Raw genomic sequence first — 14,633 nt, forward strand, 5'->3', positions numbered from 1 at the left:
CGAGAACCTCAGAAAACAAAATGCTTAGCCGATGAACAACACCAAAAAACCGAACTACACACTCTCACCAACGTACTTGCAGCCAATGGATTCCAAAGAAAGAAGATTACCCACCTAATCCAAAAATAAACCCCAACCAAAATCCAAGACAGAGAACAAGAAAACGGCAAAGCCCTCCTCCCATATATAAAAGGCACTACAGACAAAATTAGCAAGATCCTCCAAAAACACAACATCAAAACAGCATTCTGCACAAACAGAAAAATATCCACCATCCTAAGAAACCCCAAAGACAAAATCGAATTAGAAAACCAAGGAGTATATGAAATCCCCTGCACTGCCTGCCCTACCACATACATTGGACAAACTAACAGAAGAATAAGTGCACGCATTGAAGAACATAAGAACTCAATCAAAAAGAAGAAACGACCTCTTCCCTGGTCCAACACCTCAAAGCCACAGGACATGAAATTGATTTTAAAAATACCAGAACTATCGCCAAAACCGAACACTTCAACAGCAGAATAATCAGAGAAGCCATAGAGATAGAAAAACGCCACACAGCATGAACAAACGAGATGACACCTTCCGCCTTCCAGCCATTTGGAAACCCGCCCTCATGAACAGACGAGTACCTAACATGAAGAAGGACACCAGACCCACACCCATGAGAGCCACACAAGATGCCACCACCACACTTCCATGTAGAAAACAGACTCCCACCCACTCAGAAGATGAGACACGACCATGGACCAGAAGCTGCACGGCAGCTGCATCACTACCCACTTCAAACCCCTCCGAGCCATACATGAAGCAAACCGACACCCACTATGAAGATGCAGAAGGACCACGAACTCAAGCCAAACAGCAAGATCACAACTCACCAGCTCAAATCCCCAGCAACTAAGACTAACCTGAGCACAACCAAGCCCCCACCTGAACAGAACACGCCTCCAACCAATCAGAACACGGCTAACCCCCAACCAATCAGAACACAGCCAAACCCCCTACCAATGAGAACACACCCCCACCCAATCAGAACACAGCCAAGCCCCCACCCAATCAAGTCCCACCCCACTGGCAGTTAAAAGGAGGAAGCAGCTGCAATCTCACATTACTCTGAGAAGCACAGAGCCGGAGACAGAAGCCTGAAGATGATGAATGAGACTTCATCAAACGTTGCCTAGATACTTCGAATCTTACGCGGAGAAAACCCGAACAACCAAAGATCCACATATATATATATATATATATATATATATATATATACACATATACATATACATATACATACACATATATAATTTGTTTTCTTAAGTTTTCGCAGGTACTTACATGTATGGCATTCGGCTTTGTTCGGGTATTTTCCCATGTCATTGTAGTTGTGCTTTTAAAGTTGTAGCAACGTTTCGGCAGAATCTCATCTGCCATCAACAGGCTTCTGTATTGTGTTCCTCTGTGAGTCAGACTTTCACAGCCGTTTCTGTTTTAAATTTGGTGCTAGCCTACTGCTATGCTAGAATGGTTTTTTTTCTTCATCTCATTCTGGCGCGTAGGCTAGCACCAAATTTAAAACAGAAATGGCTGTGAAAGTCTGACTCATAGATGAACACTATAGAGAAGCCTGATGATGGCAGATGAGATTCTGCCGAAACGTTGCTACAACTTTAAAAGCACAACTATAATGATGTGGGAAAATATCCAAACAAAGCTGAATACCATACATATAAATACCCGCAAAAACTTAAGAATATATATATAAAAATATATATATATAAAAAAATATAAATATATAAACTGACAAGTTTTTCATTTTGTTTCCACATTTAAAGATTTTCATTTATGTTGGTGAGTAACTATATCTTGTAATTTACCTTGTAATTCACTCAAAGCTAGAAACTAATAACAGAGTTGGAAGGGACCTTGGGGTTTTTAGTCCAACCCCCTTCTCAAGCAGGAAACCCTATACCATTCTGGACAAATGGCTGTCCAATCTCTTCTTAAAAACCTCCAGTGTTGGAGCATCCACAGCTTCTGGAGGAAAGTCATTCCACTGATTAATTGTTCTAACCACCAGGAAATTTCTCCTTAGTTCTAGGTTGGTTCTCTTCTTGACTAGTTTCCATCCATTACTTCTTGTCCAGTCTTCAAGTGCTTTGAAGAATAGGTTGACCCTCTCTTCTTTGTGACAGCCCCTTGGAACACTCCTATCATGTCACCTCCTAGTTCTTCTTTTCACTAGACCAGACAGTCCCAATTCCAGCAACCATTCTTTTATATGTTTTAGCCTCCAGTCCCCTAATGATCTTTGTTGCTCTTCTCTGCACTCTTTCTATAATTTCAATATCTTTTTTACATCATTGCGACTAAAACTGGATGCAGTATTCCAAGACATTATAAAGTGGTATTAACATTTCCCATTATCTTGGTTCTAATGCTTCTTCTCATTCTTAAAGTATGGATTACTTACTCATCACTCCATGCTCCTTTCCATTCCTTGTTTCCCCAAGGATTCCTTAATCGGATCATGAAAAGTTTCTCAGACTTTCCACTGCACAGGTTCTTCTGTCCAACAGACATTTTCAGAATAGATGTCACTGAATAGGCATGACCTTTCACTAAACCCACATCCGTCTCTACTTCAAAATCACTGAGGGATGAAGGCTAGGCATAAGATGAACACAAATTAATGCAAACTTTCATTGTGGTTATTGATTTCTCCCATCAATAGCAACCTCTTCTAAATATTGCTCCATCAGACTGTATACTATTATTTACTATCAGGCTAAATGGGATATTACTGTTCTTACCTACCTCTTAAGATATGATAAGAACCTCCAGAACTTGCTAATGACATATGTCAGTCAAACTTGAGAAGATCTGTTCAGGCATACACTCAAAATGTGTTTCAGCAGTAGAAACATAAAAGACAACTCCACTGAGTTCTTCCAAGCAAGTCTTGAATGCATGTTGATGTGTGATTAGAACGAATGTTGATTTGTGATTAGAATGACAACTCAAAGATTTACCATTGTTATTTTGGTATATGGTATCACAGTTGTCTTCTTTCTGTTATCTTAATATTTTATTTGGGGACTGTTTTTTTAATTAAATTCTCCCTGAAGAAGTAGATGTCTCCTTCAGCTATGAAATAAACTATGCCTCATTAATATTCTTCAGCAGAGATAATGAATAATTTCCTTACTGAAACAAGTAGGAAACACTTAATCAGATCCCCTGGTAAGTTTGTCATATGAAATAAATAGGCTAATCCACAGAATATCCTGTACCAGAAGGAGACTAGAGGAATCTTCTAGGGACATAGAAGCCTGAAGCTGACATGGATTTCTTTTAGAATAAAATGACATGTTCCACCAATAGGAAGGGTTCTTACTAGAGAGGTTTACTCAAAGTAGGATATGCCTGAAAAAAATTACCAAAGAAACATTTCTTGTGGAACCCTACAAAACTGTAGAGTAAATTGCATGTCAAAAGAAACAACAGTTTTCTTATGATGAGGAAAGGGGATGGTCACATGGATAAGTGAGTATGAACAATATTAAACTGAATAATTAAAATTAAATCCAATTTTCAGTGTTAAATTGATCTACAGTTCTACCATCCACTATGCTTGTAACCCGTGGCAGAGTTGTTCTGCCTGAGAATTAATTAGTGCATTAATTAGTACCCTTATTTCCACTCATGTGGTTAAGGAAGTCATGGAAAAATGTTGCATTCTTGAAGATATGTTTAGAGCTTGTATTTTTGTCCCACAGATAAACTTCTGAGTGAAGATCAGTGCCCAATGATTTCAGCCAGATGTCTAACTTAGGTGTAGCAATCTTAGGCATTAAACATTTGTACCCGATTTAACATTTGCTCTCAGATGCTGACTTAACATTTGCTCTCAGATGCTACATAGCATGGCTGAATTGCAGACAACAATAAATGTTACAAGACTGGGGTAAGAATTGGCTGCTAGGAATTTTTGCAGAATTTGGTTGGGTGTTATAGGGTCTGATGCAACTACAAGGCCTTTGTGCTGGTTTTTTGTTTTATTATAATATTGCTCTTCAGGATTTTACAAGATTATAATTATTTCCATCTTTATTTACCCACAACCAGTATGGGTAAATAAGAATCTTATGGTATGGGAAAAACGTGTGTGTGTATGTGTGAAGCTGATTATGGGAGGTATGGAATGGATGACAAAACATGCTTGGAGATGTCTCATTTTAATTATCTCTAAAATCTGATCCAGGAATTACTCATATTTTGTCCCATTCCAAAGGGATTTCTACAAAGGTCAACATTTCAGGAGACATCATGGCTATGTTGATAGTTTCCAAATTTCTTTTCACCTCAGATCCTTCCCACAAGGATTTGTCTCCAAGAAAAAAAATCTAGTATGTCTATAACACATCCCCTGCAGGAGATCTGGAGACATTCTGTGATGCATTCTCAACTGATCACATTATCACTCTAGCTTCCCTGTTATCCCTTCCAAGTTTATATTCCCATAAAATCTTTTGTGGAGAAGGTGGTGGAAAAGGATAGATTGGCTACATAGAATCTCTCTTGAATCCCATTTCCAGGGAATTTTGTGACACTGGAGAATTGGATTGAGGTGAGGTGGGGGAAATTAAATCATTTATGACTAGCAATTTTGAGTCCACAAAACTTGTGCACAGACAAATTAGATAAATGATTTGTCTGAAAAAACTCCCTGGTGATTTTTCAAGGATGGCCTTCCTTTTAATTCTGACTATAACACTGTTTTGAAAAAGCTCAGTCAGAGAAGTCACCACTGGAGAATGTAAAGCCCTTAGACACTATCCCTAAAAGGTGCAAGATCTGCACACTCCATCCATTTTCACAGATGTTCTCTTCTCCTTGGAGATAATTGTCCAAGCCAAAATATCTCATCCAATTGAATGACAATTGGTAATAAATGTGTCTATGGAGATTCTCAGTCATCCAGGTCATGGTTGTCCCAAAGGTGCTTTTTCAAGAGGCAACTGGACTTTCTGGTTTTTCTTTGATAATGTTTTGCTTCTCATCGAAGCAGCTTCTTCAGCTTTGGCTGGATGATGGGGAATGGAAGGATTTATACCCGTTGTAGACAGCTGATCATTTGAATTCTTTTAGAGAGTCATTAAGGCCACCTCTTGAAAAAGGACTTTTGGGACAATTGGTAATAAAACGATGGAGGAGCATTTCTCTGCTTATCCCTAGAAGAAAGAGGGGGGACATTTCTACTGAAGAGCAGAAATAGCAAAACCTTCACACTTCACACAGAACAAACTAGGCTATTCTCAATCATCTTGCCCCTTTTCTTGAGTTTGTGGAGAGAGTAAGGAAGATCACCATGATGGAGATATGCAGACCAAAAGGACTGAAACTTGTGTAAGTCCAGAGAAATAGACAACATTCAGAAGTGGCTCAGGTAGACACCTTCTTGGTTCACTTGAGTAGAAGAAAGGGGGGAGAAGATACAGCACAACTAGACTTGCAAGATTCTGTATTACAGCCAATCTAAATAAAGGCAGTTTTAGCCTTCCTAGGGAGTTGATTGCTTAGTCTAGTCTACCTTATAGGAATGACATTTTGATAAAGAATCAAAAATAGACCAAAGGACACATCACAGCTTGTTCTCTGTGCACTTACCATGATGTAGCAGCTGATCAATCCTCCCCTTTTATTAACTTTCAGCAAATCTCTAAAGAGTTTCACCTGCTCGATGATACTATAGTCATAATTACCATCAATTAGGTTGATGGATTCTGCTACAGCTCCTGTGAAATCAACAATCGCCTCAGCTGTGCTGCCCCCATCCAAGGCTTCATAACAACCTGCCATCCTAGAGAAGACATAACACAGAGTTTCAGACACACAAAGAATGAGATTTTGCTATTTATTTCCCCATAACCACACCTGACCTTCTTGAATTCTCCAGGGGTTCCTGCACAAGAGAAGACACAATAGGGTAGAGCTTCAAATGAACTTTGGAAGACTTCAGGCTACCTTCTCTAACTTTGCAGAAATGTAAATCTCTAGATCTACATAGTTATGGAAAATCTTGTAATGAACTACTATGAAAATAAAACCCAATAATAGAATAATTGTTTGCTTTGCCAACAGAATTGACCCTCTTTTAATCCAATTCACTTCTGCCACTTCTAAAACCCTATGCTATTTATACTGGATTGGATCTGAAATAGGGAAGGAGTAGTATGAACACACTTCAAGGTCTTTGTAGAGCAGAACAATGACTATGAATATCCCCATACTAAGAAATCTTATTTTTGAGTGGCTGATAAAACTGCAATTACACCTCATTAATCACCACATACTTTGCATAAGCTTTCTCCAAAAGTGCACTCCAGAATTCATTGGGCTCCTTAGAAGAGCAGTAGATCAGTTTATTGTCTATGGTTGGCAACCGATCATCTATGACCACATCAATCCATTCTCCAAAACACCAGAAATGGAAATGAAAGATTCCAGCATATTTCTCCGGTCTCTTTTGGTCCCAGTCCTGTTCCTTAATATTCGGGAACACCTACAGTATGCAAAGAAACTGAAAATATACTGCAAACATAGGACAGAAAACATTCATTGCTGAGCCAGATCAATCTGCTTAATGCTGGAATAAAATCTATTCACATAAATGGAAATTGCAACTGACAGTCTCTTAATGAAAGAAGAAAAACATCATTTCAAATAAACTTGCATTAAAGTTATCCATTAAAGGTACAGATAAGTAATTTCTCCCTGGAATAACAATAATAAATGATTCATGTTTTTCTGGAAAAGAAAGTCATAAAGATTTGGATTCTTCTGAATCAATTGATAAAATTTAAAGGAACAGATCTTACCTACCACAAACAGTTTTTAACTTACTTCACCCTTAACTTATATAATTGTGCATCCCACAGCATGCTGGCTGGGGAATTCTAGGTGTTGAAGTTCACATATCTCAAACTCACCGAGGTTGAGATATACAACTCTAGACAAAACACAAACTTCCCTTCTCTTAAACCAACAACAACATGTATTGCTATGATGTGAGGAGGATGCACCTTGTTTTGATGTGAAGGTTCTGGGGCGTGCCTGAGGCCACCATTCCAAGAGTGCTTTGGAACACCATGTTTAAATTTTAACAAAGAATGCAACATTTATGACTCTGGAGGACTACCTTCTGCCACAGCTTCTTCCGAAGAGCTAAGCAAGAACAAGCAGCCACAAACCAACAGTTTCCCAATCTCCCTTGATGTAAATCGTGGGAACTAATTCCATGTACGGTCAGATGAGGATCTTCACAGAACTCCTGTGAGAATAAAGCATACAAACAAAATGGTCTGGTTGATATCTCCTAGATTAATAACGAGTAAGCTCCTTAATTTGGCTGAGAGCGGAAGCTTACAAGTTGTTGACTTCTCTTTTGGTGAAGTTTTAAAAGAAAGAAATCTGGTACCCAAAGTGATTCAGAATAAATGTCAGGAAAGCAGGAGGCAGGGTGGTTCAAATGAATACAGGTTTAATGCATCCTAACACTCTCTACAACAATCTGAACTGCTAAGAGTCAAAACAAACAGATAAGAGTCAACGGAAGGTCAAGGTGTGCTTAGATCTGTTGTGGGTGCAAAGGGATTCAAGACTGATGACTTGCCTGACCCCTCCCTTGGGCTCAGCCCGATCATCTCCTACAATAACAGAATTAATGGACAGTCCATTATTTTAACCCAATAGAATAAAGCAAAAGTCCATCAAGCAAGCACTCTCAGAAGTGAGTTTGGAGTAGGGAAGTGCAACTGATTAAAGCACGACTTTCATGGATCTCACACATATAACTTCTGATTCATGTGACCAAAGGAAAGAATTCTAGTTGTAGTAAACGTTCATTGAACAGTTTGCTCTTGCAAAATGGATGTGCCAACACTGTAGACATAGTAGAGACCACAAATTCAAATTCTCACTTAGACTGGAGGCATGTTCAGTGATCTGAAGATTCAATTTGTGGTTAACCAGCATGTAGCAATGGGGATCTAAATTGTGATTCCAACTCATTTTTTTTTTAAAAATATACATATGGTAAAGTCAAAAACGTGGATCAAAAATGAAAACTTCATAGAAACTACACTGCTCAAAAAAATAAAGGGAACACAAAAATAAGACATCCTAGATCTGAATGAATGAAATATTATTATTAAATACTTTGTTCATTACAGAGTTGAATGTGCTGACAACAAAATCACACAAAAATTATCAATGCAAATCCAATTTAGCAACCCATGGCGGTCTGGATTTGGAGTTACGCTCAAAATTAAAGTGGAAAAAAACACTACAGGCTGATCCAACTTTGATGTAATGTCCTTAAAACAAGTCAAAATGAGGCTCAGTAGTGTATGTGGCCTCCACGTGCCTGTATGACCTTCCTAGCACGCCTGGGCGTGCTCGTGATGAGGTGGCGGATGGTCTCCTGAGGGATCTCCTCCCACACCTGCACTAAAGCATCCCCCAACTCCTGGACAGTCTGTGGTCATAAGTCATTTTTTGAGTGCTGTTGTAACACTGAATGGTCATTAAATGAACTGTTGAAAGTTGAGGACTACCTGTAGAGAATGCAGAATAAGAAAGTTGGAAGGGGCATAGGAATTAATCTCTATGTCTTTGAGTCCAATCTCCTGCTTGAGCAGAGACCCTATACCATTCAGCATCAAAATAACATCTAAATGTCCTTGTTTATAGACAATTCATAGTCTGTTTCTTTTCCACAATTTTTAGTAATGTAGAAAACATCTTGTGTCTACTGAGGATTTTTTGTTTTCCCCAATCATAGGCTCTAGAAAAGCTCTATTTTTCAACTTCTTTTTGCGATGGTTTTTCTTGCCCGATGCCTGACATAATCAGAACTCATGTTCCAAAATATGTTTTCCCTTGTTTGGCAATTCATATTGGAAACTCGCCCATTCATGAATGCTCAACTTCTGACCAGTTCAGAGCAGTTGTGTATCTTACTCACTGCCTCTTGCCAGAAGAACAGAGCTGGGCCATCATTTAGATGGGAACTTTTGTCTGGATCCCCTCACCACTTCAAGCCAGATAGTCCCAGAGGTCATCATGATGGACAGCTCTGCATGTGGATGTGGTTTAAGGCTCACTGAGGGACAGGGCCAAAGCAAATAAAAACAGAACCAAAAATACACCTTCTTTTTCTCCCTTACTTATTTACATAAGATTTCATATATATTGTAAATAGAGGATACGCGGAAGCATTAGAGTAAGAATTTGACTGACATTCAAAATACTTGCAAGCTTAATTTCCTGGTATTTAGTGCTGTATAAATAAAAATATGACCTGGTTTCCTTTCTACTGGATTTTTAAGGAACACTAGTCTCTATTTACACCTGAACTTTTATCTGTAAATGTTCCAAAATCTGGAAGGGGAAGAATTAAGGAGTTAGAATATGGCAGGATTATCAGCATTGGGCCCCCAAGGGTACACTGTTAAAATTCAGGTTACACTGTCAAAATTCCCTCTCTCCTGCTTTGTCTTACCTTCTTCTTCCTTCCTAATCTTCTTTCATTTTTCCTCCCTCCCTCCCTTCTTTCTCCTGCTTTATCTTACCTTCCTTCTTCCTTCCTAGTTTTTTCTTTCATTTTTCTTTCCTTCCTTCCACTTTTTTATTTCTGTCTTTCCTCCCTTCCTCTCTCCCTCCCTCTCTTCCTTCTTTTTTTTCTGTCCTTCCTTCTGTTCCTTCCTTCCTTATGGATATCTTTCCCCATTGGCTTGGCTTTCCTTCCTTCCTTCTTTTTCTCTCTCCTGATTTGTCTTAACTTCCTTCTTCCTTCCTACTTCCCTCTTTCATTATTCCTTCCTTCCCTCCCTCCCTCTTTCTATTTCTTCCTTCCCTCCCTTCCTTTTTCCTTCTTTCCTTTTTTCCTTCCATCTCTCATACTTTGTCTTTCTTCCCTTTCTTCTTCTTTCTTTCCTTCCTCCCTCCCTCTTTCCCTTTCCTTGTCAGAAACTGGCCAGGAAGGTCACAAATGGTGATCACATGACCCAGAGATGCTGCAAACATCATAAATACATACTGATTACCAAGCACCCAAATCATGATCATGTGACTATGGGGAAGCTGTGACCATCATAAATGTAAGGACCAGCTTTGTCACTTTTTTCACTGTCACTGTAACTTCAAATGGTCGCTAAATGAATAGTAGTAAATTGAGGACTGTTATGTCTCACCTGTGCCCATGAGGTGAGAGTCCAAGTTTCCAAAGGAATATAAACAAGCAGACAAGACCAGTAACGACAGGGTTAAATTTCTTTGGCTGGAGAAGTCCTTGGCAGTCTCTCACAAGCTGCCTGCCAAGTCTGATAATGAAGCAAGAACATAAATCACAGGCAAACGCCACACACAGAATTTGTTGAAGCTCCTATCCCAAATTAACAAATTGTCCCGAACGAGAATCCAGAGCTAACACGCCCACTTTTATTCCCTGAGGGGCATGTCAGTCTCTCATCTCAGTCCCTGATTTGTCCTTTCCTTCTGCGTTGCATCTCACGCCTATGCCTGTGTCTTTGCCTCGCATCAAACCAACATTCCTCAGTTTGATCCTCAGCCAGAGTCTCTGCTATGCTCTCTTGATTATCTGCCGACACCTGAGGCACAACCAGGGAGGAAGGTCCTGGGGAGGAAGGCAATTCCAAATCCTCCAGCAAAGCAGGCTCAAACCTCAGAGCCAAATCCTCTTCTTCCTCATGGCTCAAGTCTGTGTCCTCCAGCAAAGCAGGCTCAAACTCCAAGGCCAAATCCTCCTCTTCCTCATTGCTCAAGTCTGTGTCTTCTAACAGAGCAGGCTCAAACCTCTGAGTCACAACAGAGGACTATCTGTATAAACTAAAGCTGTGATTAAGTATTATTTGTTAAATCAAATTTGTTCAACAAACCATAATTAAAGGAAACCATAATTTGGATTGATATATGATTTCAGCCAACATATATTATTGGGGCACCTTTAAGGAAAATATGACTTTTTAATTGTTAGCTCTAGAATCTGAAGCCACATAAGATAATACAAACAGGAAAAAATTGAATTAGATTCACTAAGAACACAGGAAGAATGGCAAGTTCTGGCTGAATCAATCCCTATGTCTGGAAGTTTGGAGTGTGGAAAAAAACTTTGCTCATTTGGTTTTAAAGGGCAGAGAAATGGTCCAAAACCACAAAAGTTTGTAATATTTAAAAACTCCCAGCTGTCTTGGCATGTTTCCAATTTATTCTTCTAGGCTGTTTTTTCAAGGCAACAGGGATTAATCAAAGCCATGTTAAATTTTTACAGGGCCAAATTTTAGGAGCTTTGTGGTTATTTGATATTTCTCCATGTTGCAGCCTCAAGAATCAAGTCAATTCTAGATTCCTTAGAAACATAAGCTTGTAAATAGTTTGAATCACAGCATTGTTCTCCCTCTTCTTAAAATTAAATCTTTTAATTGACTGCTCTCAGAAAAGCAAACAGCATAATTTGGCATCGAAAGATTATTCTCTGTTCACTAGTTCTACATAAAAGACTGATTAACACAAATACTCTCTTCCCCTCCCCAGTTTTTCAGTTCATATTATAATACATCAATGTTACTGAAGAACATTTTAATAATTTGCTAAGGTGCATTCATTATTTATTTAAGGGAGGTTGCATGTCCATAAACTAGTACGCATTCTGATTCAGTAGCTGCATCTTTTTATGAGAATTCCACGCAGTCTCTCTACTTCAAGTAGAAAGGGGATGGTGGGGGCGCAGGGGGGGGGGAAGGAGAGAAAGAGAGAAAATACAAAAAAATGCATAGTACGTAGAAAGATAGTTCTTGACTTACAATCACAGTTGAGCCCAAAATTTCTTTTAAGTGAGTTTTACAACCTTTCTTGCCAGTTGTTAAATAAATTGCTGTAGTTAAGTCAGTAACAGGGTTAAGTGAATCTGGCTCTTCCATTGACTTTGCTTGCCAGAGGGTTAGGGTCAAGGACCCTGCAACCGTCATAAATATGAGTCAGTTGCTGACTCATATTAACTAATTATATGATAAAATTGAACAGAGCATTTAATTAAATAATGGAAATTGTTTAATAAGGGTAAGTGAAGATTATGGTGAATAGATTGAGTGAATAATGGTTATAATTAATGTGTGTATAAGGTTTGTTACTTGTATTTAAGAGAGATTGTACCCAGATCTGCCATTGTGGATATGGACATTTTATATATAACAAAGGAAATTGCATAATCAAAAATAAATATGAATCAGTTGCCAAGCTTCTGAATTTTGATCATGTTGCCACCATGCTGCAATGGTTGAAAGTGTCAAAACAGCTTTGGAATCCCATTGTATCTCTGAACAGTCACTAAACGAACTGTTGTAAATTGAGGACTATCTGTATACAGGTAATCCTCATTTAGCAATTTCCTAATTTAATTACTTTTTGCAGTTATGACAGGATTGATAAACTAACTTTACAACCAATGCACTTATGACCTTCTCAATCTATGAAAAAAAAAAGACTGAAGGAAGATCAATACAGTTGTAGTTTCACTTAATGACTACTTCACTTACTGACCAAGTTGCTAGTCTCAATTGTGGTCGCTAAATAGGACTACCTGGAGAATAAATTTGTGATTGATTGCAATCAAAATAATTACCTTATCAATATGCTAAATTTTGGAGTGATTTTTCTTTAAGAATAAGTGCTTAATTATTTGTGATGGTTGATAGTATAAATGTTACATTGTTTTCAAAGTTATACACAAGATGGCTAGATTTATGAAACTTGTGGTGCGTGGAAATTTTTCAAACTTTCCTTCCCCAATCACAATCAGAGTTAATGTTGCAAAGATGACAAATAAGACTTTGGATGAAAACAACCCATGATTATAGATGCGAGTGTGATCTAAAAAGTTATGAATTCTTCCATGCTGATTAGTTTGGTGTGTTGAAACTGGCTTCTGGACTCTTATCACAGGGTTTGCCATTTGTCAACTCGCAGACCACACTTTTTCCTCACTAATAGTTCAGCATTCTACATGTCTTTCTAACTTGCTTGCAGAAAATAAAAAATCCTGGAGTTCAGCGGGACTGGGAATAAAAAGCAAAAACAAATTAAACTACAAAGTGCTTCGCTGTGAATTTCAGAAGATATAGAAAAAAGACTCACGGTATTTTTGCAAAGCTCTCTCAAATGATTTTGGATATAAGCCATTGTAAAAAAAAATAGAAAAGGAGGACTCTGAAAAAGATAATTAAATTTGTTTGGTTTTATGTTGGTATTTATTTCACTTTTATGACTCTAGCGGGACTTGAGGCAAGCTCTGGGTCTTTTTGGAGTTTATTGTAAGCTTTCAAAGTCAACATCATTGCCTCTTTTTTTCTTTCCTCTCTTCCTTAGATAGTCTCACACCTCCTTTTACTAATCCACATGGAGAGTGCGCAAGAGCAAAAAAGGAGTCAATGGTGAAATTAAGAGAATTGTTTTGACTTATCAATGACTTTTATATCCTAGGAGGGCTGGCAGCCATGCGGCTCGCTAGTTGGATCAAGGGGCAATGCTTTCTCACCAGTGTTTGAATACAGGTAGTAGAGTAGAGTAGAGTAGAATAATAGAGTTGGGAAGGGACTTTGTAATCATCTAATCCAACCCCCTGCTCAAGCAGGTGACACTATACCATTTCTGACAGATGGCAGTCCAGACTCTTCTTGAAAGCTTCCAGTGATGAAACATAACTTCCAAAGGCAAGCTGTTCCATTGGTTGATTGTTCCTCATTGTTAGAAAAATTCTCCTTCTTTCTAGGTTGAATCTCTCCTTTTCACCCATTATTCCTTGTCTGGCCTTTGAGTGGTGGGATTCAAATTGTTTTACTATTGGTTCGGGACTTCCAGTTTGAGCTTCTTCGGTGACGGACTGAAATCCACGATTGTGCGTGGATTCAATCCATGCTCACTGCTGGAGCGCCCCGAGCCAGCTGGTTTCGAGGCTAAGCCACCCCATAGAGGTGGTGAAGAGCGGGGAGACTGCCAGCAGGGTCAAGGAGAGCCACATCTCTCCTCCCCAGCTGGCCATTAGTCCCTTTCTCGAAGGCAGTTGCAGTGGTGGTCAGAAATGGCCACCTCAAAGAAGAACTTGACCGGAAAAGAATGTGCAGGAGGAAGATAAGAAGAGAAAGTTTTGGCTGACTGGGTTGAACTGAAAAAGCAACAACATAAGGTACCCTGGAATTTGAACTATAAAGAAGAACATTGCTCCCAAAGAAGATTTTGAAGCAGCGAATGAGAGAGGGAAGGGAAAGGATTTGGTTTTTTTTTTTCTTTCCTTCCCCGTATTGACAACTAAGAGATTTAAGTAAGAAACTGACAAAAATCCACTTTGACATTAACAGGTATTTAAGCTGAAAATAAAATGTCAAAGGGATAATAAAGACTTCTGGATTTTCAAAAACCTTTAAAAGAAGGAAAGGAGAGAAAAGGAAAAAACAAGAGATCTGGAAAAACTTGGAAGTAAAAGGAATTAACAGTGAAACTTTAACAAGATTCCTAAAAGATACATTCCAACTGAAACTTTGTAACAAGATAATAGAACC

The 14,633-nt window shown here is 38.7% G+C and overlaps 1 protein-coding gene across 3 annotated transcripts in view; it reads right to left on the reverse strand.

Moving 5' to 3' along the window:
• Positions 1–14,633, reverse strand: part of CAPN6 (calpain 6) — an 87,777-nt gene that overhangs the window by 37,380 nt on the left and 35,764 nt on the right. For 2 of the 3 annotated variants that reach the window (XM_026703139.2, XM_026703138.2), the window contains exons 3-6: positions 7,199–7,330; positions 6,354–6,562; positions 5,668–5,860; positions 2,471–2,664 (exon numbers count right to left, since the gene is read on the reverse strand). In XM_026703139.2, the coding sequence (XP_026558924.1) occupies positions 2,471–2,664; positions 5,668–5,860; positions 6,354–6,562; positions 7,199–7,330 (728 nt within the window). The other variant, XM_087940840.1, reaches the window with a different exon arrangement.

The sequence above is a fragment of the Pseudonaja textilis genome, chromosome 12, assembly GCF_049901715.1.
Source record: "Pseudonaja textilis isolate UNSWEBS1 chromosome 12, rPseTex1.2, whole genome shotgun sequence".
NCBI classification, from domain to species: domain Eukaryota; kingdom Metazoa; phylum Chordata; class Lepidosauria; order Squamata; family Elapidae; genus Pseudonaja; species Pseudonaja textilis.